The sequence below is a fragment of the Danio aesculapii genome, chromosome 2 (genome assembly GCF_903798145.1).
Source record: "Danio aesculapii chromosome 2, fDanAes4.1, whole genome shotgun sequence".
Classification (NCBI taxonomy): Eukaryota; Metazoa; Chordata; class Actinopteri; order Cypriniformes; family Danionidae; genus Danio; species Danio aesculapii.
In genome coordinates this window covers 4,092,264-4,119,574 of record NC_079436.1, presented here as the reverse complement: position 1 = coordinate 4,119,574, position 27,311 = coordinate 4,092,264, and the positions used below count along the sequence as shown (strand labels likewise).

At 38.6% G+C, this 27,311-nt stretch overlaps 1 protein-coding gene across 1 annotated transcript in view; it reads right to left on the bottom strand.

The window, feature by feature from the left end:
* mpp7b (MAGUK p55 scaffold protein 7b) overlaps nt 1–27,311 on the bottom strand; it is a 106,059-nt gene that overhangs the window by 35,359 nt on the left and 43,389 nt on the right. Inside the window, exon 11 of the mRNA XM_056464638.1 lies at nt 23,976–24,040. Coding sequence (XP_056320613.1) covers nt 23,976–24,040 — 65 coding nt within the window. The remainder of the gene's footprint in view (nt 1–23,975; nt 24,041–27,311) is intronic.

Sequence of the window (27,311 nt, the reverse complement as noted above, 5' to 3'; positions counted from 1 at the left end):
TGCTTGAAAGCATCGACATCGATATGGTACATCACCAAATATGTAGTTCCAGATCCGGTAAAATGTGAACGCGCTTTCCCTTCAGACACTAGCAGAGTGCGAGGGATCATGGGACTGATCATGACATGAAGATGATGATCACTGACAGATAGAGATTCGGCTGCGGGGAATACTTAAATTTCACAACAATACCACAGTATAGCCAACCTAGTGCTGTGTTTGTTTCTTTCATTTTTCAGATTTTTGATACAATAACCTGCGCTGCAACGGGGGATTCATCAGACGTTGGCTGTATGGGACTTTGACAGGGACTTTAACAGTAACTGTTGCAGTTCATATGGACCAGTTTCTTCTTCCTCCGAATCATAACATGTAAGTGTGATTAAAATCGTTGCCTCGTTTTGTGTAGTTTTTAAAATATGTGTTTATTGTGTGTTATAAGTTGTAATTGCTTGTCTATTATAGATCAGTGCTTGTACTGTATCTCTCAGGTTAAATCTGTGTGGGGGTGTTCACATATTGCGTCCAAAACCACGAACCAAAACGTGACGCATGCTTCTTCCTTTACCAATTTAAATGTGTTTCTGAACTCGCGACCCTCTGTCGTTTGTCTTTGCTATGGCCACTATCACCTGTTCCTATTGACACGCTCAATTTTCAAAATAGTTAAACTTTTGCCACTGTGTGGATTAATACTGAACATGTCGTTGTTATTACTTGGGATTAGGGTTAAGAGTATATGCTAGTGTTTAACTGCATTGCTTTTTGCATTTCTGCATTGGGCTCTCTGCTACTTCATAGCTGTGGTGGGAATTTCTCTCCATCTCTTGCTGATCACAACAGACTGGGTCATCAGTCCGATCAGCGCAGATTAGCTTCGCGCTAAGGAGGGGTTTGGGAACAAATGAATCACTGAACAAATCATATGGGAGTTGTTGGGATTATTAGGTAAAAATAAATGCAGATTATAAGACAATGAAAGTGTTTTTTGACCTTGCATGCATATTATACTGTTGTTGGAGACCCCCAAAACCAAAATATGACCTTTTATAATGCAAAATAGGGGCTCTTTAAACAGTTCAGTTGTACTAAAATCATAGTTAAATCTAAACCTGCTGCAGTCATGGCACGTCAGCAAAGTTCCTTGATTATTACGCCGGATTAAGAGTACACTCTCAGAAATAAAAGTACGAGAACTGTCACTGGGGTGGTACCTTTTTAAAAGGTACACATTTGTACTTTAAGGGTCCATATTGGTACCTGAAATGTATATATTAGTACCTACAAATTTTAAAAGGAGCACTTTTGTACTTTTTAGTTGCCAATATGAACCCTTGAGGTATTAATATGGACCTTTTAGGTACAAATTTGTACCTTTTAAAAAGGTACCACCCCAGTGACAGATCTCATACCTTTATTTTTCACAGAGTGTATAGTTCCTAGCCATATTGACCCAGAAAAAAAAATCAACTTTTCATTTTAAGTTAGTCTTAGTACACGATGAGAAAACTACAAAAAGATTCAAGCTTTACATCTTCAAAAATTTTATTTGAAATCTGAGCAAGATGCTAATGGTCTAATCCGATTCAATGATTTATGCTAAGCTAAGCTAAAAGTGCTCCCACCAGACCCAGAGATTTTCTAATTGGATTAAAAAGTGATAAAACTCAATGATTTAACTCTAGGGTACTATTAAAATGAGCCTTTTCCAAACAACGTAGAGTTTTTGGTAACTCTTTAGTTTAGGTCACAATATTAACTAACCATAAACTAACACTACTAGCTTAATAAACTACTAATCTGCTATTTATTAATAGTTAGTAAGGTTGGGTTTAGGTTGTGGGTAGGATTAAGGATGCAGAATGAAATCATACTTAATAGCTACCAATGAACAGTTCATATTTTAATAATAGGCAGGTAATAAGCCAGTGTAGTTAATAGCACCAATTATAACCTAATTTAAAGTGTTCCAAGTTTCCTTTAAAAGTGACCAACCTGAATCAGCAATGTGGCAGCAAAAGAGTTAAAAATTTTCTTCTTTAAGCAACAGGACTATTAAACAGGGTGTATTTTAATAAAGACGATCCATGTGATGGAAGATTAAGTAGCTCATTTCCAGGACAGTGTTCCTGGAAGCCCCCTTGCAGCACACATTTTTGGAGGTCTTTCTTATCTGACACACCCTTGGAGTCTCTACAAACGAGATGATGAGTTGGATCAGGTCTGTTTGATTAGGGAGACATCCAAAACTAAGGTTGAGAAGCATTGCTCTGGGATTTCAGGCAGAACTGATTATTCTACAGCATGATACACTGCGGATCTTGATGACCACAATGACTCAAACAAACCTTACATGGAATATCTAACACATAAGAGCAGTAAAGCACAGGCGGAGCAGTCCTCGTCTTTGTTCTCAGTGCTTTATCATCGTGAACTGCTGATGGCTTCTCATGGCCAACACTGTGATTAGAGCATGGAAGCTGCTTCAGAGCATCGTGTAAAAGTTTGAACACTCTTTAACGTGGGACAGAGCCAATCCCTAACAATTTGAGTCTTGTTCGGATCCATTTCCATGCAATCAAGATATGAGAAATGTGAAATTGTGGAAATGTGAAGCGCATTGTTCCAAACTTGGATTCAATTCCATATCTCTAATAGCTTTGTGGACAAAGTACTTAGGAAAGAAAAGGTACTTTGCTAAGAACGTCCCAAAGCACATTGCTGATGAAAGCCTGCAAGGTTGACCTAATCAGACAACATTACCTGCATTGTAGGCTCAATGGAGATGGTCTTCTACTCTTTCCCCTTCTGGGTGAAGACCAGAGTGTAGATCCTGCATAGTTACAGATTTTTAAAGGTGCTCTAGAATGATATATCTAGGACATAGCTTACAGTCCTTGTTCGTAAGAGAAGCCCGTGTGCATAATATATCAGCTTAATATCAACTGACCTACAGTTCATGCCCCTTCCCTAAATCAAACTTGAAGAGAAAAGCCATTGTAGCTTCCACAACGTCACACAGCTTCTTTTTGGGATTCGTTTTACATGGATTCTAGAACCGTCCTTTGCCAGACTCGAACTCTGGTCTGCTTCATTCTGTGTCCCAAGTCTGAGCTACCAAACAAACTAGATAGATCAGAAAATCCCTGTAGCGTTCGCTTTACACATAAAATGCAGCTATATGTACCCACAAGCACATATTTCCAATATAGGCTCATTCTGAAAACGTAGCCCTATATACATTTCTGGTGATCGTGAATTATGTAGCCAGTAGGGATGCAACAATACAGTTAGTCTATGATACAATACATACCTTGGTTTTTTAACACGGTTTTCTGATGGCTTGACACATTTTTTTTTAATTCTATGCTTAGGCAATAGGAGCAGTAAAACGTTAAGGAAAAAAAAATTAAACAATTTATTGCACTAGACATTTGTTTTACTTAAAAGCCAAAAAAAAGTAGTTCCTAGTGTATGTAAAAATTTAACAATGAAATCTCAGCTGCTGGTAGCCCATGTACAAACTGGGGAACAGATAAATTCCTACATTTTGAAAATAAACATACATGTGAAGTTAATAAACATAAATTGACCATTTCAAATAAACATATTTGTACTTCAGTAAACATAAATAAACCATCTTAATTATCTCGGTGCTGAAAAAAGTGCAAGACGGTAGTCTGTAACTTGGATCGAGTGCTTTTATCAGATGGCAAAACCCGCATCTCCAACACAATCTCACGGCAAGTCGTAACTTTTTGATTTAGTGGCTAATTCGTATGAATTCGTACGATCTAATTCGTACTTCTTCGTACGATTTGCTCATCCACCAATGACGGTTGTGTTTAGGGGTGGGGTTAGGTGCCACGCCTCTTTTTTAAAATCATACAATTTCATACGACTGAACTCGTACGAATTAGCCACTAAACTGACAAAACGTAAAATACTTCAGTTTTCTCGTGAGATCAGGCTGGCATCTCCAATAACCGAAAACAATGGAAATCTTTAGCAATGAACACCCTCACTGCCTGTGTTATTTTTATGCATGTCTCAGAACCAGTTGGGTATGTTTGCTGGAAGGATTCAGCGAGGGATTGTTGTATTTTTGGAGGACTTTATTACCTTCTCTGCTATCCTGCCTTCAGACAGTGATTCCGCCTCGTAGCGTTCGCTTTAAAACCGAAATGCAGCCATGCATACTTCTAGCTGCATAATTCACGATCTCCAGAAATGTATATAGGGCTACATTTTCAGAATGAGCCCATGTTGGGAAAGATACATTTATCAAATGTATTTGTGTATTCTCAAGTAGCATCCAAAACACACTGCAAAAATGCTGGTTATCATGCAATTTCTTCATGCTACCCTAACACAAATCAATTAAGTTAACGTAATTGTTTCAACACATTTAAGTGGATAGAAAATAAAGCTATTAACTTGTCCCCCAAAAAAGATATAATTATGTTGTTTCAACTCATTTCAAATAGGTAGTTTGAACAAGCCGCAAAAATAATTTGAGAGTACTTGACATAAACATATTTATGTTTCGTTATGGCCCGTTTCCACTAAGTGGTACAGTACGGTACGGTACAGGAAAAAACAGATGCTTTATAAACATAAATACTTGTGTATAAATGTTGATTACTAACCTTACTATGAACATGGTTTGATAGTAACTGCAGATCAATGATAAAAATAGGCTGTAATGTCTGTTACAGTATAATTACAATTATAAATTTTAAACAATTGTCCAATTTTAAATGGTAGCTACTGTATTAGTGATTACACAATCATAAATGCATTAAAGGACACCGAACAGCTGTTGATGTTCCTCTATTTCCTTTACACGGTGATCTTGATGAACAGATGTAGAGCATATCTCACACTGCCTGCTGCAGTTTCCCTTCTACAAATGCTTGTTTGATAAGTCCCACCAATATTAATCTTGCTGAATCCCTTAAATGTTTCCAGACATTTAGTGTCCCACATGCAGAGTAAAATCCACTCTGAAGGCCAAACTGCTCCTGGTTAAATAAATCCAAGAGAAGCGAGGAAGGTTTGACAGAGATAATTAAACCAAGGCCTGAAGATGGATTTTATCTGAGTGGCCTGCTGGACTCCTACTAGATAAGAATCTCCTGATGGTAGTTTTTCTGTCTTGGGCTCTTTTTTTACTGTCATGACTCCCGTTTTTCCTGGGAGCCTCCTGTATTTCACACCCATCTTCCGCCACCGTCCCATTTAGTTATTTCAAGCGAGTAATTTATATGGCCCAATCTAGTTTTGTCACATTTTGTCCATGTTTGTCAAATTGCCAGATCTCGTATCAAGCTCATCACCTCACACAATTGACTATCTCGAAGTACCTCAGTCTGGCAGTATACACTCACCACTTTATAGGTACACCTGTCCAACTGCTCCTTAACACAAATTTCTAATCAGCCAATTACATGGCAGCAACTCAATGCATTTAGGCATGTAGACATGATCAAGACGATCTGCTGCAGTTCAAATTGAGCATCAGAATGAGGAAGAAAGGGGATTTATGGGACTTTAAATGGGGCTGGTTGTTGGAGTATTTCAGAAACTGCTGATCTACTGGGATTTTCACGCACAACCATCTCCAGGGTTTACAGAGAATGTGGGTGCAAATGCCTTGTTGATGCCATTGGTCAGAGGAGAATGGCCAGACTGGTTCCAGCTGATAGAAAGGCAACAGTAACTCAAATAGGCACTCGTTACCACCGAGGTCTGCAGAGGAGCATCTCTGAACACACAACACGTCCAACCTTGAGGCGGATGTGCTACAGCAGCAGAAGACCACACCGGGTGCCACTCCTGTCAGCTAAGAACAGGAAACTGAGGCTACAATTCACACAGGCTCACCAAAACTGGACAATAGAGGATTGGAGAAATGTTGCCTGGTCTGATGAGTCTCGAGTTCTGCTGCGACATTTGGATGGTCGGGTCAGAATTTGGCATCAACAACATGAAAGCATGGATCCATCCTGCCTTTTATCCACTGTTCAGGCTGGTGGTGGTGTAATGGTGTGGGGGATATTTTCTGTGCCTTTAAAGCTGGTTCTCCTTGCCCACCGTTCCCACGTACATGTCAGAGCCGTAGGCTTCACATAGATGAACAGCACCAGAGAATGAAGCAGATTTCCCTTACTACAGTAAAAACTTTATAAGCAGTTATTTGTTATATTTGTTCACACACAATGTTGTTATAAAGTTTAGTTTTAGCACGGCAAACGTAGATAGGATCGTTGGGTGGGGAAACTGCACTCCTGTCACGTTGCGGTGGTCTTCAAAATGGGAGGGATTTGAATCCTATTTTTTATCAATGAAAAAAAGAGACTTATTGTCTTTATATTACCCCAATATTCAATTCAATTCACCTCTATTTGTATAGCGCTGTTACAATGTAAATTGTGTCAAAGCAGCTTCACACAGAAGATCATAGTAAATTGAAACAGTGTCAGTTCAGTTTTCAGAGTTTAAGTTCAGTTCAGTTCAGTTCAGTGTGGTTTAATAATCACTACTGAGAGTCCAAACACTGAACAGTAAATCCAGCGATGCGCTGCTCTACAGATCCCGAACTATTCAAGCTAGTGGCGACAGCGGCGAGGAATAAAACTTCACCAATTGGCGAAAGTGAAGGATAAAAAACCAGAAAGAAACCAGACTCAGTTGGCCACGATAATTTCTCCTATGGCCAAACGTCTTGTGCAGAGCTGCAGTCTAGTCGCCGGAGGCTGGAGAATGCTGTGGACACACAATACCTACACACAGTTCTGTCCAAACAGCTCCCAAAGGATGATTTTCTTCATAAGTGCCCTTTAACAAGAGGAAGAGCCGGACCATTGAAACACATTGATCCCATTGACTCATAGCAGTGACAAACAGACAGTTTTAAACCTCAAAAAAATCAATGGAAGTGAATAAGACTGAAAGTCTCAAGCTCCTGCAGGTTCATGAAAAATAAGGTCAATATAGCAGAGATACTCCACCAGCCTCATCTCTGTACACAGATGACCTCGGCTACAACTAATCAACATTACTGCTTGTTTCCATCCAGAGAGGCTGGCAGTAAATAACTTGAATCAGACCTGCTGATCATAACATGATGATGTGGTGCTGACAGAGACTGACTTTATCTAGAGATTACAAAACTTAGAACCTGATGCAGAAAAATGACAGAAACATGGCCGCAGGAGCAGTTTTCAGAAAATAACACCGTGCAGGAGTCACCACTCCAGAAGGTTAATGTTCCCTAATTCATGGCCTACGCTGAAGCCGGGCTTTCACCACATGCATGCGGTCTCGCGGAAGCCGTGTTGTGGGCACGGCGAGCCCTAACTTACTGAAATGATATGGGCATCTCCTAGGTCTGACATCTGTGAAATTACACTTAGTGGGCAGAACAGCCTGTGTCTTATTATAAGTTGCAGAGATGTTTGAGCTTTTGGAAGCACTTTTGTTAGGATTGACTCGGGATCACGGTAATCCTGGCGGTCATGTTGTTTTCCAGAGTCTGTAACATGGAGGATGTTCTCAGGGCTGAACATTCTACTGATTCAGCAGCACCAGGCACATTGCAGGACATGTAGGCATTATAGTTGTCCAGGCTCCACAGTTTAGCACGTGATTTGTGGAATAATTGCAAACATAATACATATACATTGCGTTTTAAGGCCTACTGGTGCAAGAAATAATACTGTTCATAGCTTTAAAGCAGACCAAACTTTTTAAAGTGTCCAAACTTTTTCTTATGAAGGGCCAAAAACCAAACTTGATTGAGGCTAATGGGCTGAAGGTAAAAATAGTTGCCATGGGTCATTTCCTAGTTTATTTAATAATGTTTAAAAAAATACTAGAATATTAAAATTTGCTTTAATTGCTTTAAATATTAAATAATACAGTTTATTTTAACATTTAATAATGAACTTATTACAATAAAAACAAAATAATCTCATTTACAACAGAATTACACTAGGTTTTACCTTGATTTACTCCTGCGTAGTCCTATATTTGTCGAGTGACAGTATTTACATTTTAAAAAATCTAATTAATTTACAACATTTAATTTCAGTTTGCTTTTGTTTTGAAGTTCAGCAATTAAACAAACAAAAAAGGTTACGTCAGATTAAATGACGATCTCTGTGTTAAAGGCATTCGCCCCAACCCTCTCCATTATACTCACTTCTCCTCTCAGATGGGATGGTGGGCCAAATCAAAGGATACAATAGCTGCATTTCCACTGTCGGGCCAGTGCGAGCCAAGCTTAAGCTATTATATAATATAGCTTAGGCTATTTTATCGAGATATGACACTGTTGTTTTGAGCCTTCAAAAGTGAACATGTAATTTGTAAAGTTTTATGTTTTTCTGTTGTATTTATATTGTGTATTATCTCCATAACAAATAAAGAAGCCGCTCGCGGCATCAACAGAGCTGTGAAGGGAGTGCTCTTTTGCCCGGTCTCACATTCACATACAGGCATCTAAAAACACGCACATATCACGCACAAACACACTAAACTTGACAAAAACTCTCCACAGCCTTTACTGGTTGATGTGTCTTTGATATGGTGTAAAGATTATTATGCGTTATTGAAACATCAAGGATGACGCAGCAAAGAAAAGTCACTTATAAATTAAACCTTTATTATTTTATGCAACAGCCTTACACTTAAAAGGGAAACATAAGGGCGATCATAAGCAAAAAGACCCGCAGCCTATAAGGCTATAGCTTATGTTTTCTTTCCCTTATTTATTATGGCATGCCATCTTTACCAGACTCGGGCAAACTCCACCTCTCATTTCACTCCGCTCCGAAGACTCTCTTGGCTCTCTTTGGCTCAAGGTATTCGGCGGGCCAAAAAAAAGGCTGGCCGCTGGCCCAGAGAAAGCAATTGTGCAGTTTGCACCAGACGAAACACGGCAGAATTTTAAATACAGCCATTCAGAAGCACAGAATAGTGCACTCACTGCACTCCAATGATATGGTAACGTTTATAAACTAATTAATACACATTAAACCTCTTTAACATTATTAAATGTAGACGCTGAATCACTGATATGTGAGGCTTAGTCACTGTTCTAAATTTAATTTTATCTGCTGCTAATTAAATCTGCTGCTGCTTTTAGGAGTATGACAATAAATGTAATGTAAAATGGCATTCAAACTCACATTATTAGCATTTAACACTGAATAAAGCACATGAGGTTTACCTGAGCTGATTATTGTCAGTTTTTTGTTGTTCATCTGCAAGAAATAGAAACCCTTTCTAAAATATAAATTACAGGTGTTGGTTAGGACTCCTTTTATATGGAAAACCCTGCTGAAAAAAATAGCTTAAACCAGCCTAGACTGGTTGGCTGGTTTTAGCTGGTTGACCAGCCTGGTTTTAGAGGGGTTTTGGCCATTTCCAGGCTAGAAAATGGCCAGCTAAAACCAGCTTGACCAGCCTAGCCAGGCTGGGAGCCCAGCCAAAACCAGCTATGTCCAGCTTAAACCAGGCTAGTCAAGCTGGTTTTAGCTGGATTTAGCTGGTCATTTTCCAGTCTGACCAGCTAAGACCAGGCTGGAAATGGCTGGAAACCAGCCTGGAAATGGCCAAAACCCCTCTAAAACCAGGCTGGTCAACCAGCTAAAACCAGCCAACCAGCCTAGGCTGGTTTAAGCTGGATTTTTCAGCAGGGAATACTCCTTCTATTGCGTGCCGTTGCTTTTATTTAGGACACGACTTAAATCAGCCTTTGTTGGTGTTGTCAATTTGGCAACCTGCTCTTATGTGTGTTTTGAACCAGGGGTGTAATACCTAGTTCAACCACTGGGTGTTAAACTTACATACTGCACCTTTAATTAATGGACATGTTTTATAGTGTTGATATACAAGGGAAATCCAAAACGTACAGTAAATGATGTCTATTTTAGGGGGGACTATGCCTTTAAGGAAGAATGAGAGATACCCTGTAACACTGGATACCCTCTGCATGTCCAGACTAATGCATGGAGCGAGACACAGAGCCGCTCTGATGAGCCATTAAATCATCAGCAGTGATTTAACGTGCGAGCCAGTTCAGACACGACATCGCATACTGTAAAATCTGGACAGACAGTCCGCTAAAATGACGGGGAATGCTTTGTTATTGTCCCTCTTCAAAAACCGCATGCTGCACTTAACCTCATCAACACATTATCTGGAGCAAACGGTACATAAAATGCATCACATACATCATACACGACCAGACAGCATGCTAAACCCATTATCTGTTCAACTTAGACTGCCATATTCCTACTAACGCACACCAAAAACATGCCAAAGATCTGGATAAGTAAGCATGCTTTCTAGGGTTTCAAGTATGCACTCAAAAAACATATACACTCACCGGTCACTTTATTAGGTACACCTTACTAGTATCTGGGTTTGGACCCCCTTTTGCCTTCAGAACTGCCTTAATCCTTCGTGGCATAGATTCAACAAGGTACTGGAAATATTTCTGAGATTTTGCTCCATATTGACATGATAGCATCATGCAGTTGCTGCAGATTTGTTGGCAGCACATCCATGATGCGAAACTCCCGTTCCACCACATCCCAAAGGTGCTCTATTGGATTGAGTTCTGGTCACTGTGGAGGCCATTTGAGTACAGTCAACTCATTGTCATGTTTAAGAAACCAGTCTCAGATGATTCGCGCTTTATGACATGGCGCGTTATCCTGCTGGAAGTAGCCATCAGAAGATGTGTGCACTGTGGTCATAAAGGGATGGACATGGTCAGCAACAATACTCAGGTAGGCTGTGGCGTTGACACGATGCTCAATTGGTACTAATGGGCCCAAAGTGTGCCAAGAAAATATCCCCCACCCCATTACACCACCACCAGCCTGAACAGTTGATAAAAGGCAGGATGGATCCATGCTTTCGTGTTGTTGATGCCAAATTCTGACCCTACCATCCGAATGTTGCAGCAGAAATCGAAACTCATCAGACCAGGCAACATTTCTCCAATCTTCTATTGTCCAATTTTGGTGAGCCTGTGTGAATTGTAGCCTCAGTTTCCTGTTCTTAGCTGACAGGAGTGGCACCCGGTGTGGTCTTCTGCTGCTGTAGCCCATCCGCCTCAAGGTTAGACGTGTTGTGTGTTCAGAGATGCTCCTCTGCAGACCTCGGTTGTAACGAGTGCTTATTTGAGTTACTGTTGCCTTTCTATCCGCTAGAACCAGTCTGGCCATTCTCCTCTGACCTCTGACATCAACAAGGCATTTGTGCTCACAGAACTGCCGCTCACTGGATTTTCTTTTTCTGACCATTCTCTGTAAACCCTAGAGATGGTTGTGCGTGAAAATCCCAGTAGATCAGCAGTTTCTGAAATACTCAGACCAGCCCGTCTGGCACCAACAACCATGCCTCGTTTAAAGTCACTTAAATCACCTTTCTTCCTTATCTGATGCTCCGTTTGAACTGCAGCAGATCGTCTTGACCATGTCTACATGCCCAAATGCATTGAGCTGCTGCCATGTGATTGGATGATTAGAAATTTGCGTTAACAAGCAGTTGGACAGCTGTACCTAATAAAGAGGTCCGGTGAGTGTATTTTTTTTTTTTGTTACTTGTTCAGACTGCTTATTAATAATGAGCTGAACCAACACAATTCTTTAGAGATTTTGTGGGGTAACTTAGTTGTTTTAAGTTCAATCAACTTAAGTTTCTAAAAACAATTAAGTTTTGCTTAATCTATTTGTGCTGAGACACGATGAAGGAATTGTGTGGAACCCAGTGTGCAGAAAAAATGTCGGGTTCCACAATTACTTCATGTTGTCTCAACACAAAACGATTAAGTAACTTTTTTAACATTTTTACAAATTTAAGTAGACTGAACAAAAAACAATTAAATTGTAGCAAAAAACACACAAGAATTGTGTTGTCATTCATTTTCTTTTCGGCTTAGTTCCTTTATTAATCTGGGGTCACCACAGCGGAATGAACCACCAACTTATCCAGCATATGTTTTACACAGCGGATGCCTTTCCAGCTGCAACCCATCACTGGGAATTACATCCATACACACTGATTCATACACATACACTACGAACAATTTAGCTTACTCAATTCCCCTATAGCGCATGTCTTTGGACTGTGGGGGAAAAAAGAGCACCCGGAGAAAACCCACGCAATCACAGGCAGAACATGCAAACTCTCACAGAAATGCCAACTGACCCAGCCAGGGCTCGAACTAGAGACCTTCTTGCTGTGAGGCGATTGTGCTACCCACTGCGCAACCGTGCTGCCCCAGAATTGTGCTGTTTCAACTAATTTTAAATAAGTAGCTTGAACAAGCAGCGAAATCATTTTTTTGAGTGTAGAAGCATGTGTGGGACTGCATGCTGATTAAATAATCTGGTTCGTAAATACAGCCTGTTTTTTTTCCCCCATGTCTGGATCTTATTGGGATTTTTGCTGATACCTTTTCCAGGTTTCCCCAGTTTAATATCCCACCACGCCTCTCCATCATGACCCGTTTCATATATCCCACTATACTTGTATCTCTGTATGCTTATACTCAGAACAGCACCTCAAAATTCTACACTTTAAAAAGTAATTAGTTGACTTTACTTAAAAAACAAAGGTGGCACGGTGGCTCAATGGTTAGCACTGTCGCCTCACAGCAAGAAGGTCGCTGGTTCAAGTCCCAGCAGGGTCAGTTGGCGTTTCTGTGTGGAGTTTGCATGTTCTCCCCGTGTTGGTGTGGGTTTCCCCCACAGTTCAAACACATGCGCTGTAGGTGAATTGGGTAAACAAAATTGTCCATAGCGTATGAGTGTGTGTGTAAATAAGTGTTTCTCAATACTGGGTTGTGGCTAGAAATGGGGCATTCGCTGCATGAAACATATGCTGGAATAGTTGGTGGTTCATTCCGCAGTGGTGACCTCTGAAATAGAGACCAAGCTGAAGGAAAATGAATGAATGACACTAAAAAAGAAAGCAAACTCGTTGCCTTATAATTATTATGTAAACAAACTATATGCATAGTTATAAAAGTTAAGTTAATGCGTTTACTGACTTTATGTAAAATCAACTTGTTGCTTTTAAGCCAATGGGGTTTACTCACTTCTTTAAAGTAAAGTAACTAATCGATTTTTACAGTCTAGCGAGGGGCTTTGCTGAATAGATTTATTGAAGAATGTTGACAGTTGCTCAAAAAAGCATCTAGTGCTACCAGAGCTCATGCAAGGCATCCAATTTTCCATCACATACTTGCTGCAACGGCGCTGTGATAAATCTGGAGCTGGCAAAGTACCGTCTCATTGTAATGTCTTAAGCATGAGGGACCCTTGATGCTAGTTTGGCCATTGTGTGTCCTGGAGATTAGACGTGGACATGTTGGCTTTAGTAGTGGGGTCAAGTTTGCCAAAAGAGCTGAAAATGAGGCGCGTCTCTGTTAGATTCATCCAGTAGCCTTTAGCCGCTAAACGAGCGCATGTTTAGCTCTCAGATGGCCTTTATCGCTAATGGTCCAGCGCAAAGCACTCTGTCTGGAGCCATCAAAGCCCCTTCCATTAGCATGAATGCTCAAACCAGATCAGGCGAAATCGAAAACTAATGAGCCTCACCTTGAATAAACATCATCCTCGTAATGGTGTGGGAGGACGATGCGAAAGTAAATGAAACACGATGAGATATCGCTAACAACTGTCTTGTTCATCAGCATTATAGAGAACAGGCCAGATCGCAGAGACTGTGCAAAAAATGTGATTTAGTTAACAATCATGTTGTTTGTATTTATGTTAGGGATGCACAGTATATCGAAAATGGCCAATAAACAGTATTTTTATTAGTATCGTTATCCGATAACAATATTTGGTTAGAATCCTTATAAGAACAACATTATATTTGGAAATAGGCTCATTTTTAGAGTCACCTAGAATTAAAAAGTTAAGTTTTTCCATTTTTGAATCTATCGAGCTGATCTAGATTTAGCTTAGCTTAGCATAGATCATTGAATCTGATTAGACCGTTAGCATCTTGCTCAAAAATGTCAAAAAAAGAGATCTGATATTTTATTCTATTTAAAGCTTGACTCTTCTGTAGCTGCTTTGTTAATGACTTTTGTAAATCACACAGTATTTAACTGTAAAATGAACTGCATTTTACTGTATGTTATCCAGTATGTTACTGTTTTGGGCATTGTGAAATGTGCATTTAAGCAACTGCATTGTGAGAATGACTATATTTTACAGTTAAGATATACGTAAAATACTGTAAATACATATACAGCGAGATAAATGGTGCTGTAAAGGTAAATAGGGTGTTTTTGCTGTAATTGATTTACAGTAAGTTACTGTAAATTCTACAGGAAACAGTTAACACTGTACAGTTAACAGTGTACTAATACCAAAAGAAAACGAACATTTTCTAGTTTGATATAGGTAGAATCTATACTCTCATTCTTGTGTATTAGTCAAGGTAAATGAAACACCATGAGATATCGCTAACAACTGTCTTGTTCATCAGCACTGTAGAGAACAGGCCAAGCACAGAGACTGTATGTAAAATGTGATTTAGTTAACAATCATGTTGTTTGTATTTATGTTAGGGATGTACAGTATATCGAAATTGGCCTATAAATTATATTTTTTTATTTTACTGTTATCAGTCAGATAACAATATTAGATTAGCATCTTTAAAAAACATTTTAGAGTCACCTAGAGTTAAATATTTAAGCTTTACCATCTTGTAATCCATGGAGCCGAACTAGATTTAGTTTAGCATAGATCATTGAATCGGATTAGACCGTTAGCATCTCGCTCAAAAATGTCAGTAAGAGAGATTTAATATTGTATTCTATTTAAAGCTTGACTCTTCTGTAGCAACACTGTTAATTTTTTTTTGTAAATTACAGTATTTATCTGTAAAATGAACTGTATTTTACTGTGGGATGTTACTGTTTTGTGCTTTGTGAAATGTGCATCTGTGCAACTGCATTGTGAAAATGACTGTATATTTTACACTAAAGTTATACATATTAGGTACACCTGTCCAACTGGCAACTGCTCCTAATGCAAATTTCTAATCAGCCAATCACATGGCAGCAACTCAATGCATTTAGGCATGTAGACAAGGTCAAGACGATCTGCTGCAGTCCAAACTGAGCATCAGAATGGGGAAGAAAGGGGATTTAAGTGACTTGGAACGTGGCATGGTTGTTGGTGCAAGATGGGCTGGTCTGAGTATTTCATAAACTGCTGATCTACTGGGATTTTCACGCACAACCATCTCTGATGGTCCGAAAAAGAGAAAATATCCAGTGAGCGGCAGTTCTGTGTGCACAAATGCCTTGTTGATGCCAGAGGTCAGAGGAGAATGGCCAGACTGGTTCCAGCTGATAGAAAGGCAACAGTAACTCAAATAACCACTCGATACAACTGAGGTCTGCAGAAGAGCGTCTCTGAACATCTCATTTCAGACTGGTTTCTTGAACATAACAATGAGTTTACTGTACTCATATGCCCTCCACAGATCTCAATCCAATAGAGCATCATTGATGTGGTATATGTGTGTATATATATATATATAAATTCTGTAAATACATATACAGCAAGATAAGATATGGTGCTGTAAAGGCAAATACAGTGTTTTTGCTGTAACTGATTTACAGTATGTTACAGTTAAGGTAAGTGGTAGCAAACTATATGGGCTGAATTTAGTAATTTAGTAGGGTAGAATTGGCTTGGAACTATACTCTTATGGGCTGCACAGTGGCGCAGTGGGTAGCACGATTGCCTCACAGCAAGAAGGTCGCTGGTTCGAGCCTCGCCTGGGTCAGTTGGTGTTTCTGTGTGGAGTTTGCATGTTCTTTCCGTGTTGGTGTGGGTTTCTTCCGGGTGCTCCAGTTTCTGCCACAAGTCCAAAAGACGTGGTACAGGTGAATTGGGCAGGTTAAATTGTCTGTATTGTATGTGTGAGAATGAGAGTGTATGGATGTTTCCCAGTGATGGGTTGTGGCTGGCAGGGGCGTAGCAGCCGGGTGGGATCCGTCCCCTTCACTTTTAGAGACAGACCATTTAAAACAGGTGATTAATAATTATATGAACACATGATCTCATACAGCCGTCCCCCCACTTTTAAAATGTCCGTTACGCCCCTGGTGGCTGGAAGGGCATCCGTACAAAACATATGTTGGCGGTTCATACCGCTGTGGTGACCCCTGATTAATAAAGGGACTAAGCCGAAAAGAAAATGAAGGAATGAATGGGTAATAATTTAGCAGTTATTCCTGAGTAATAATCAACGTACCACATCTGCAGCAAGAGCAATGATATTACGCAGTGCCTGAAAATAGTCCCTCAGTAGGTAACTCATTTTTAAAAAAAAAGTAAGGTCCCGCAGATACCGTCTTATAAACGAACACTGTACTAATGGAGGTTGCGGTTATTCAGACAAATAAATAAATCCTTACCTATATGTATGCCACTTATAGCTCCATAGTCCACATCCGCTGGTCACAGAGTGAAAGCAGGGCAGAGGGAAAAGAGGAAAAAAATAAGTGCACTCCAATCAAATAATGATAAATGTGAGACGAAGTCAAGGCAGCCCTTAATCATGACATGCTGAAAGAAAGGGGTAATTTGCAATGTTACTGTTTTTTACCCATGATGTAAACAAAGACAGAAATACTGGCAAATTAGAGCTGGGTTACTGTTACTTGACAGCGCGCTGAAAAGGATGAAAAATTACCTTCCATGTTGTCTGTTCAGTGTGAGTGAGAGGGCAAGAAAGAGAGACAGAGATGATCAGAAGCTGCACTCACATTTAGAAGAAAAGGAAACCTTAAATTTGTAATATTGACGAAATAAATGTTCATTCTGAGATTACAGAGACCTCAAAGCTATTTGACAATGAACGAAGCAGCACTTAGATACTGCGAAAGCCACTTCATCAGTCAGTCCTTCTGTATAATCAGTGATGTCATTTTGACTTGCTAAATGTGGACTAACTTGGCCACAAAGTTCAACAGCGCTCTCCCCTGCTGAAAAATCCAGCTTAAACCAGCCTAGGCTGGTTGGTTGATTTTAGCTAGTTGACCAGTCTGGTTTTAAAGGGGTTTTGGCCATTTTCAGGCTGGTTTCCAGCCATTTTCAGCCTGGTCTTAGCTGGTCAGGCTGGAAAATAATCAGCTAAATCCAACTAAAACCAGCTTGACCAGCCTGGTTTAAGCTGGACATAGCTGGTTTTAGCTGGTCATTTTCCAGCCTGACCAGCTAAGACCAGGCTGGAAATGGCAGGAAACCAGCCTGAAAATGGCCAAAACCCCTCTAAAACCAGGCTGGTCAACCAGCTAAAACCAGCCAACCAGCCTAGGCTGGTTTAAGCTGTTTTTTTCAGTAGGGTCACAGTCACTATCCATCTTGTGCACAGACTGTGAGTTCAGACTGCACGATTTTAGCCCAGATAGTGTGTCCACAGTCATACTGAAGTGCTATCAACACAATAAGTCTCTTTTTTTCAAATATTCTGGTGTTAAAATAGGACCCAAATCCCAGTGAGTTTAAGGCCCAACGCAACGTAACGTAGGAGTGCGGTTTTCCCTGCCCACTGATTGATTGATTGATTGATTAAAAATAAATAAAAATAAAACAATATAAAATTCAGTTCCTCAAAATAGCAACGCGCCAACGATGCGTCTTAACACACCTCCTTTATAGACCAGCACACTCATGAGTCCACAAAGTGGCGCAAATTGATTTTGTTATTTAAACAACGTGGTGCAAAATGTGAAAATTAGGGTTGCGCTGGTCTGAAAATAACACAGAATCGTGCAAAACACATCTTGCACCTTATTGCGCCGGGTGTAGGATAAGGCCCATACTATGGAAGTCAATGGTTCCAGATTTCCAGCATTCTTCAAAATATCTTCTTTTGTGTTCAACAGGCGAAACAAACTCAAACAGGTTTGGAACAAGTAAAGGGTGAGTACAATGACAAGAACATTTTTACAGTGTTTGTAACTTGTACGATCTTCAATGAGGAGCTTGTTCAGATGAAGCAAAGTCAGCGAATTTTGCAGAGGAACTGGCATCCAGTGCCACTTTATAAAAGACAGAACGGTTTCTTTTATTTTCTACTGATCTCCTAAAAAAAAGAGAAAAGTTTTCCTCTAAAATAACTCTAAACACTTCTCCTCTCTACTCTCTCATTTAGTGGCTGTGGGATGTAAACATTGACATGATGAGCACTTTTTTTTTTTGACTGATCTACCGTGAAAATGAGAACAGCGGATAAAAGACATGCAAATAAAGCAGCGTTTCCATCCAACGAGTCAAAGAGAACAAAATCGTCGACTGGTGACAAATATCAAAAGTAAAAATTAAATTTGCTAGTAGGAGAGTCCTTTTGTTATTTAAGAAATTAAATGCGACTCAAAGACAAAACCACTACGAAATGAACGTGTGGTGGCGTTTGAAGGAGTGAGACATGGAGCACAGACGCTCTTGATTCTGGAGGTTATTAATAATATTATACACTAATACCGAAATGGTTACGACATTTTAGAATGACCAAAACATCATTTCCGATGTTTTACAGTGTGTTCAGCATGTAATTTTATGGCTTTATATTTGATTCATTGTATATCTGACATGTCCGTTTATGAAAGATTATGCAGGAATTGAGTTTGGCCTAAATTGTTTTGTTTTTGAAAGGCAAAAAATAAAAATAAAACAATATAAAATTCAGTTCCCTAAAATAGCAACGCGCCAGGTCTTAACACACCTCCTTTATAGACCAGCACACTCATGAGTCCACAAAGTGGCGCAAATTGATTTGTAAATTAAACAACGTTGTGCAAAATGAGAAAATTAGGGTTGCACTGGTCTGAAAATAGCAACAAATCGTGCAAAACACATCTTGCACCTTATTGCGCCAGGTGTAGGATAGGGCCCATACTATGGAAGTCAATGGTTACAGATTTCCAGCATTCTTCAAAATATCTCCTTTTGTGTTCAACAGGTGAAGCAAACTCAAACAGGCTTGGAACAAGTAAAGGGTGAGTACAATGACAAGAACATTTTTACAGTGTTTGTAACTTGTACGATCTTCTATGAGGAGCTTGTTCAGATGAAGCAAGGTCAGCGAATTTTGCAGAGGAACTGGCATCCAGTGCCACTTTATAAAAGACAGAACGGTTTCTTTTATTTTCTACTGATCTCCTAAAAAAAGAAAAGTTTTCCTTTAAAAACAACTCTAAACACTTCTCCTCTCTACTCTCTCATTTAGTGGCTGTGGGATGTAAACATTGACATGATGAGCATTTTTTTTTTTGACTGATCTACCGTGAAAATGAGAACAGATAGGAAAATGAAATCATTTTGGAAGAAAACCAATGTGCTTTTCTTTTTTGGAGGAGACAAATCCAAAGCTCGAATTATGTGTGTGGCCTTGACTTTTGTAGCCACAACGCAATGGTAGCCAAGGGGCAAGACATGGATATTCAGTCCAATTGTCCGTCATGCTGTGGTCAGGGTGGATTTTTGGAAACAGCAACTGCAGTTTTTTTTTTTCCTGCGACTTGTCCTAAGCATGTCCTCACCTGCGGTTCATCGGGGAATGATGTGTTTCATGCTTGTACAGAGCCAGTAAAAACGCTGGTGCTGTCTTGAGTTTAACATGTGGCATTTTGGTAACCTCGTGCCTGTGTTATAGGGGAGGCCGTGAAGTGACCTGCGGATCATGGCTGTGTGAGGACGCAGAGCCGCAGAGCAGCTGTCACTCTCCCCGCATCCAACCCACAGATGGAGCTTTTATAGGGAGGGCTGTTGCTTTGAATAGACCTACAATGGCTTTTCAAGATGAAATCAAACTGTTCCAGATCCATCTATTGGCTGCTCTCTTTTCCACCCGCATTAATTCCATCTACCATCTATGCGGGAGCCAAATGAAGACAAATGCATGCTACTTTGAGATTGAGAGAGTCACCGTGTCACTTGTGAATGCACCAGTGTGTTAAAAGTGATAGTTTACGCAAAAATTAAAATTACGCCTCAAAGACAATACCACTACGAAATGAACGTGTGGTGGCGTTTGAAGGAGTGAGACGTGGAGCACAGGCGCTCTTGATTCTGGAGGTTATTAATAATAGTATACACTAATACCGAAATGGTTACGACATTTTAGAATGACCAAAACATCATTTCCGATGTTTTACAGTGTGTTCAGCATGTAATTTTATGGCTTTATATTTGATTCATTGTATTTCTGACATGTCAGTTTGTGAAAGATTACGCAGGAATTGAGTTTGGCCTAAATTGTTATATTTTTGAAAAAAAAATGTATAAATAAAAATAAAATAATATAAAATAAATAAATATAAATAAATAAATAAATAAAAAGAATGTGCTCAGCCTGCTGGTCTGTCCATTCACACACGTTTTTATCATCACATGACTTTTTTAATGCACATACTAGAATTTGTTCTGTAAAAGTCTTTCCATCGTAGTTTATGCACATTTTTTCTTATCAAATAAAAAGTTTTCTTACTCAGATTTAACTTACGAATTGTGTTTTGTGTATTTACGAATTGTGTTTTGTGTATTTACGAATTGTGTTTTGAATTTACAAATTGTGTTGTGTATTTACGAATTGTGTTTTGTGTATTTACGAATTGTGTTTTGTGTATTCACGAATTGTGTTTTGTGAATTTACGAATTGTGTTTTGTGTATTTACGAATTGTGTTTTGTGTATTTACGAATTGTTTTGAATTTACGAATTGTGTTTTGAATTTATGAATTGTGTTTTGTATTTACGAATTGTGTTTTGTGTATTTATAAATTGTGTTGTGAATTTACAAATTGTGTTGTGAATTTACGAATTGTTTTGTGTATTTACGAATTGTGTTTTGAATTTACGAATTGTGTTTTGAATTTACGAATTGTGTTTTGTGTATTTACGAATTGTTTTGTGTATTTACGAATTGTGTTTTGAATTTACGAATTGTGTTTTGAATTTACGAATTGTGTTTTGTGAATTTATGAATTGTGTTTTGTGTATTTACGATTTGTGTTTTGAATTTACGAATTGTGTTTTGTGTATTTACGAATTGTGTTTTGTGTATTTACGAATTGTGTTTTGTGTTTTTAGGAATTGTGTTTTGTGTATTTACGAATTGTGTTTTGTGTATTGACGAATTGTTTTGAATTTACGAATTGTGTTTTGTGAATTTACGAATTGTGTTTTGTGTATTTACGAATTGTGTTTTGAATTTATGAATTGTGTTTTGAATTTACGAATTGTGTTTTGTATTTACGAATTGTGTTTTGTGTATTTATAAATTGTGTTTTGAATTTAGAAATTGTGTTGTGAATTTACGAATTGTGTTTTGTGTATTTAGGAATTGTGTTTTGTGTATTTACGAATTGTGTTTTGAATTTACGAATTGTGTTTTGAATTTACGAATTGTGTTTTGTGTATTTACGAATTGTGTTTTGTGTATTTACGAATTGTGTTTTGTGTTTTTAGGAATTGTGTTTTGTGTATTTACGAATTGTGTTTTGTGAATTTACAAATTGTGTTGTGTATTTACGAATTGTGTTTTGTGTATTTACGAATTGTGTTTTGTGAATTTACGAATTGTGTTTTGTGTATTTACGAATTGTGTTTTGTGTATTTACGAATTGTGTTTTGTGTATTTACGAATTGTTTTGAATTTACGAATTGTGTTTTGAATTTATGAATTGTGTTTTGTATTTACGAATTGTGTTTTGTGTATTTATAAATTGTGTTTTGAATTTACAAATTGTGTTGTGAATTTACGAATTGTTTTGTGTATTTACGAATTGTGTTTTGAATTTACGAATTGTGTTTTGAATTTACGAATTGTGTTTTGTGTATTTACGAATTGTTTTGTGTATTTACGAATTGTGTTTTGAATTTACGAATTGTGTTTTGTGAATTTATGAATTGTGTTTTATGTATTTACGATTTGTGTTTTGAATTTACGAATTGTGTTTTGTGTATTTACGAATTGTGTTTTGTGTATTTACGAATTGTGTTTTGTGTTTTTAGGAATTGTGTTTTGTGTATTTACGAATTGTGTTTTGTGTATTGACGAATTGTTTTGAATTTACGAATTGTGTTTTGTGAATTTACGAATTGTGTTTTGTGCATTTACGAATTGTGTTTTGAATTTATGAATTGTGTTTTGAATTTACGAATTGTGTTTTGTATTTACGAATTGTGTTTTGTGTATTTATAAATTGTGTTTTGAATTTACAAATTGTGTTGTGAATTTACGAATTGTGTTTTGTGTATTTAGGAATTGTGTTTTGTGTATTTACGAATTGTGTTTTGAATTTACGAATTGTGTTTTGAATTTACAAATTGTGTTTTGTGAATTTACGAATTGTGTTTTGTGTATTTATGATTTGTGTTTTGAATTTACAAATTGTGTTTTGTGTATTTACGAATTGTGTTTTGTGAATTTACAAATTGTGTTTTGTGTATTTACGAATTGTGTTTTGTGTATTTACGAATTGTGTTTTGTGTATTTACGAATTGTGTTTTGAATTTACGAATTGTGTTTTGTGAATTTCCGAATCGTGTTTTGTGTATTTACGAATCATGTTTTGAATTTCCGAATTGTGTTTTGAATTTACAAATTGTGTTTTGAATTTCTGAATTGTGTTTTGTGCATTTACAAATAGTTTTGTGCATTTATGATTTGTGTTTTCAATATAAGAATTGTGTTTTGTGTATTTCCGTATTGTGTTGTGAATTTCCAAATTTAGATTTTTGTATTTCCGAATTGTGTTGTTAATTTTTTAATTTTGTTTTGTGTATTTCCGAATTGTGTTTTGAATTTACCAATTGTCTTGTATATTTACAAAATTGTGTTTTGTGTATTTATGAATTGTGTTTTGTGTATTTACGAATTGTGTTTTGTGTATTTACGAATTGTGTTTTGTGTATTTACGAATTGTGTTTTGTGTATTTATTAATTGTTTTGAGCATTTATGAATTGTGTTTGAATTACGAACTACATTTGTGTTTTTACAAATTGTGTTTTTGTGAATTGTGTATAAATTTTATTTCGTAAATGTATTATTTTTGAGACTCATCTGGCTCCATAATAAGTAGCCTAACATGTTACGACTGTAAGACAGAAATCTTGTGCTTGAGACAAGTGTCTGAAAGCTTTCCGTGGCTGAGTATGAATGTGTTCACACGTAGTAAAACATTTTTTAATATGTCCAGGCAGAGCCGCTGTGATTTACAGCACTTGCTCAGACTTTATCAGGTCATTTATTCAGCTCAGGTCTCCAGAGAAGAGCCGCTCTGCGAAGACACACTCATCTCGGACTGTCACTATCAGGGCTTTGTGTGCTGATCTTAAACCTGACATCAGTCCATTTCCACAATCATTTCCACATCGCTCTCTAACACACCGTAAGGGATGTTGAGTCTGTGTTTTGTTTGTACTTTTTATCCAAAAAGGAGCTCAGAAATGAAGAGCACTAGCTTTTTCTGTATACTTTAAAAAGGTGTTTTGTTTTAAGGCCTTATATTTAGTACTGTATATAGAGCTTATATGAATTAGTTTTAAATGCATAAACTGGATGTTGCGACCATTTTTTATTTATATATATTTTTTCATATTGTGACACAGTTTTAAGAGAAACAGAGTATTAAAGGAGAAGGAGAAGGGTGGGTCAGTCGATTGGTCAGTCAGTCAGTCAGTCAGTCGACAGCAGCCTCTGGTGTATTTACGTGAGAACAGCAGGCGCAAATGGCACTCGCGAGAGAAACTTGAGATCTGAAAAAGCATACACAGCGGCCTCTGGTGGATTCTTGAAAAAAAAAAACTGCAAAAAATAAAATAAAATTTACCTCCTGGGACATTTTTGGCATTCTTCAGTAAATATATAGCGGTATGTTTTCAGAAAGAGCCTGGATTGGGTTTTTGTGAGCTTACCACTGAACGCCCTTGAAACTCTGGGTGAGTGGAACAAAACTTCAGGCCTCTGTAACATCACTCTCCTGTAGGAAAACAAAGCAGCACTGAACACCTCAACATCACAGTTACCTCAGAGAAACTCATTATAAATACTTTAAACCTGTCTATTGAAAGTCAGAAAGGCAGATCCCAGTTTAAAATAACTATTCAATGTAATTAACCCTAACTTTATATCAAGGTCAAACTGAAAAATGCAACAATACTGACATTTTAAGCAATTTCATTACTATGCCAAAGGGAAGCCCTATGTTAACAGTGTCCAAAAGCACCTTCGACTTCTCTGGGCTCGGAGGCACCTGGGATGGACCATCACACAGTGGAAACATGTACCATGTACTGTGGTCAGATGAATTACACATTACAAAGCCCTGGCTGCAGAGGAAGAGGATACAAGTACTTGACTGGCCTGTCTGCAGTCCTGACTTGGCTCCAATAGAGAATGTGTAACACATTTTGAAGTGCACCCCGTACTGTTGCCCAACTTAAGACTTGTTTGCAGGAAGATTTGGGACAAAATGACACCTGAAACACTTCATTACTTGGTGTCTTCAGTCCTGCTTCCTGCTTCGCTACTGTTCGGACGTCTTTGCCTACTGCTCCGCTCTCTGCTCACTTGCTTTTATATCTTAAACCCTAATTTTAACTTGAGCCTATCAGCACAGTGCTCAAACGACACAGCTTGAAGATCAGCATCGATTCTACAAACTTTCTGGAATATAGCTTTACTAACAAGAGGGGAATTATTGTCTAAACAATCCTCCCGCTACCAGCTATCAGCTGCTCACATTCCTGAGACGGGAAAACACGGCTGTGAAAATGCCTCTGGATCGGATTAATTCAGATTCTCACTGCTGTACAAACTGCCACAAACTTCTACAAAAGATTGCAGTTCTTGAAACAAAGTTACTTGCGATCCAACCAGAACTGCAGCGTCATTGTGGACGCTCACAGCAAATAGCCGGTGAGTCCCATAAATCTATTCCTACCACTATTTCGAGCACTGAAAAACAAATTAAAACTGTGGAAAATGAGTATTGGCATAAACAAGGTGCGAGACCAAAGGGTACTCGTGGGGTCAGATCATATGCTGCCGCATTAGCGTCCTCTACCCCAAATACAGCTCGGACTCAAATACAGCTTGAGAACAGATATGAAGTATTGAGTAATATGGGTGAAGAATCCCCAAATGCAGTCAGACAGAGATCGCATGACTCAGCAGCTAACTCTGCATGGAACAGAGGCTCAAGGCCGACTAGACAGCGGCATTCTGCTCCGATCGCACCTGAGATAAGAACACTAGTTGTAGGAGATTCAATAATCAGGAGTTTTAGGAGCAAATCTACAATGACATACTGCTTCCCTCATGCAACAGTTTCTGATGTAAACAAAGAACTTAAGGAAATTCTGAAGAAGCACAAGACTGCAAAACGGATTATCATCCATGTGGGAAAGAATGATATTCGGAAGGAACAGTCAGAACTGCTCAAGAGAGATTTCTGTGAGCTCTTGGAAACAGTTGAAAGAGTGAAAATTCAGCCGTTCATCAGTGGACCGCTCCCTGCAAGAGGGACAAACATGTTTTCACGGCTTCTTGGTCTAAATGTATGGCTGCAGAAAGCATGTAACAGGAAAGGACTGAATTTTATTGACAACTTCAATCTCTTCTGGAACCAAAGACAACTGTTGACATCAGACGGCCTTCACCCAAACAAACTTGGTGCAAAGGTGCTAAAGGACAATATCTTCTTCTCCCTCCATCATCCATCAGCTGTATGTGCCACTGACCTCAATCCAACTGGCACATACACACCTAGCAAATGTCCAGATGACCACAGGACCTCAAATCAGCTCCGGAGTGGACTTGGGGCTGATGCATCACCCAAGGACAGTGATAACGCTACGCAGCCAAAACACCCACTGTTGATAGAGACACTATCGCTGGCCCTCTGCTCAACACAGACAGACTGTGACGCATCAGAACAGCATCATGTCTCGTCACTAAAAAATGATCCTCAGGAAAACACCCAGGAAAACATATTTCAACACCCAGAATCTCCAGAGCCACAGCCTCTGTCACCAGACACGTTCTCATTATCATCTTGCTCGCCTCTCTTGGGTTTCTCAAAAAAGATGGAGGAACTGGTGCATGCTGGAACTAAACTTTCACACTCTATTGCCGCAAGCCCCCAGTTACCAACCAAAAAGCGGCCTGCTCCACAACCACCTCTGAGCCCACCTGGAAGAGCCCTCCGACATTTGCCCCACCGCCAGGGCCCAAACAACAACGCACCATCTTCAGCTGGTGAACAAAACTGCTCTCCATGATGTGTCTCGGGTGCCTGCTTAGATAACAGTGTCTTTATCAGATGTTTACAGAACAAGCAGGAACCCAGTGTGCCTGTAGCTTTCTCAACACATATATGTGTTGTATTACGTGACAGAAAACTGAAGACTTTTTCAGGCCGTATAGCAAATCACTCAAATCTTGTGTCTATTAAATATAAATCTGAGACTACTGTAGCAAAAACAGCTAAAACTGTTAAGTTAGCACTTTTAAACATCCGATCACTCAACAATAAGTCACTTTTAGTCAATGATTTTATCAGCTCAAATTGCCTTGATTTTATGCTTTTAAATGAAACTTGGCTAGATGACAACTGTAGTGCAGCAGTTCTGAATGAAACAGCTCCTTTAAACTTTGACTTTTTGAGTGTTTGCAGAGCCAATAGGAGAGGTGGAGGCATTGCTGCCCTGTTTAAAGATGTCTATGAGTGTAAACAAGTGTCATTTGGTGACTTTTTGTCTTTTGAATATCTGAGTATAGCACTAAAAGGTGCTCCACGTATCTTACTGATCATTATCTACAGACCTCCAAAATATTCTCCAGCTTTTATTGATGATTTTACAGAGCTGTTATCATTAGTAACCTCTGAATTTGACTATTTTACCATTGCTGGGGATTTTAATATTCACATTGATAATCCAGAAATCAATGCTGTAAAAGAACTGATGACTGTTTTGAACACTTTTGATCTGACTCAGCATGTTCAAGGACCCACACACAATCGTGGACACACTCTTGATCTACTTATAACTAAGGGTTTACACATTTCATCAACTGTTGTTAAGGATGTTGCACTATCTGATCATTTCTGTATTTTCTTTGATATATTGATCACTCCAGCTATTAAAGACAGATCTGTCTCTGTCAGAAAGAGATGCATAAATGAGAACACTAATGAGCAGTTTATGAAGGCCATATCGCTAGCACCAAGTATATCTGCAGACTCTGTT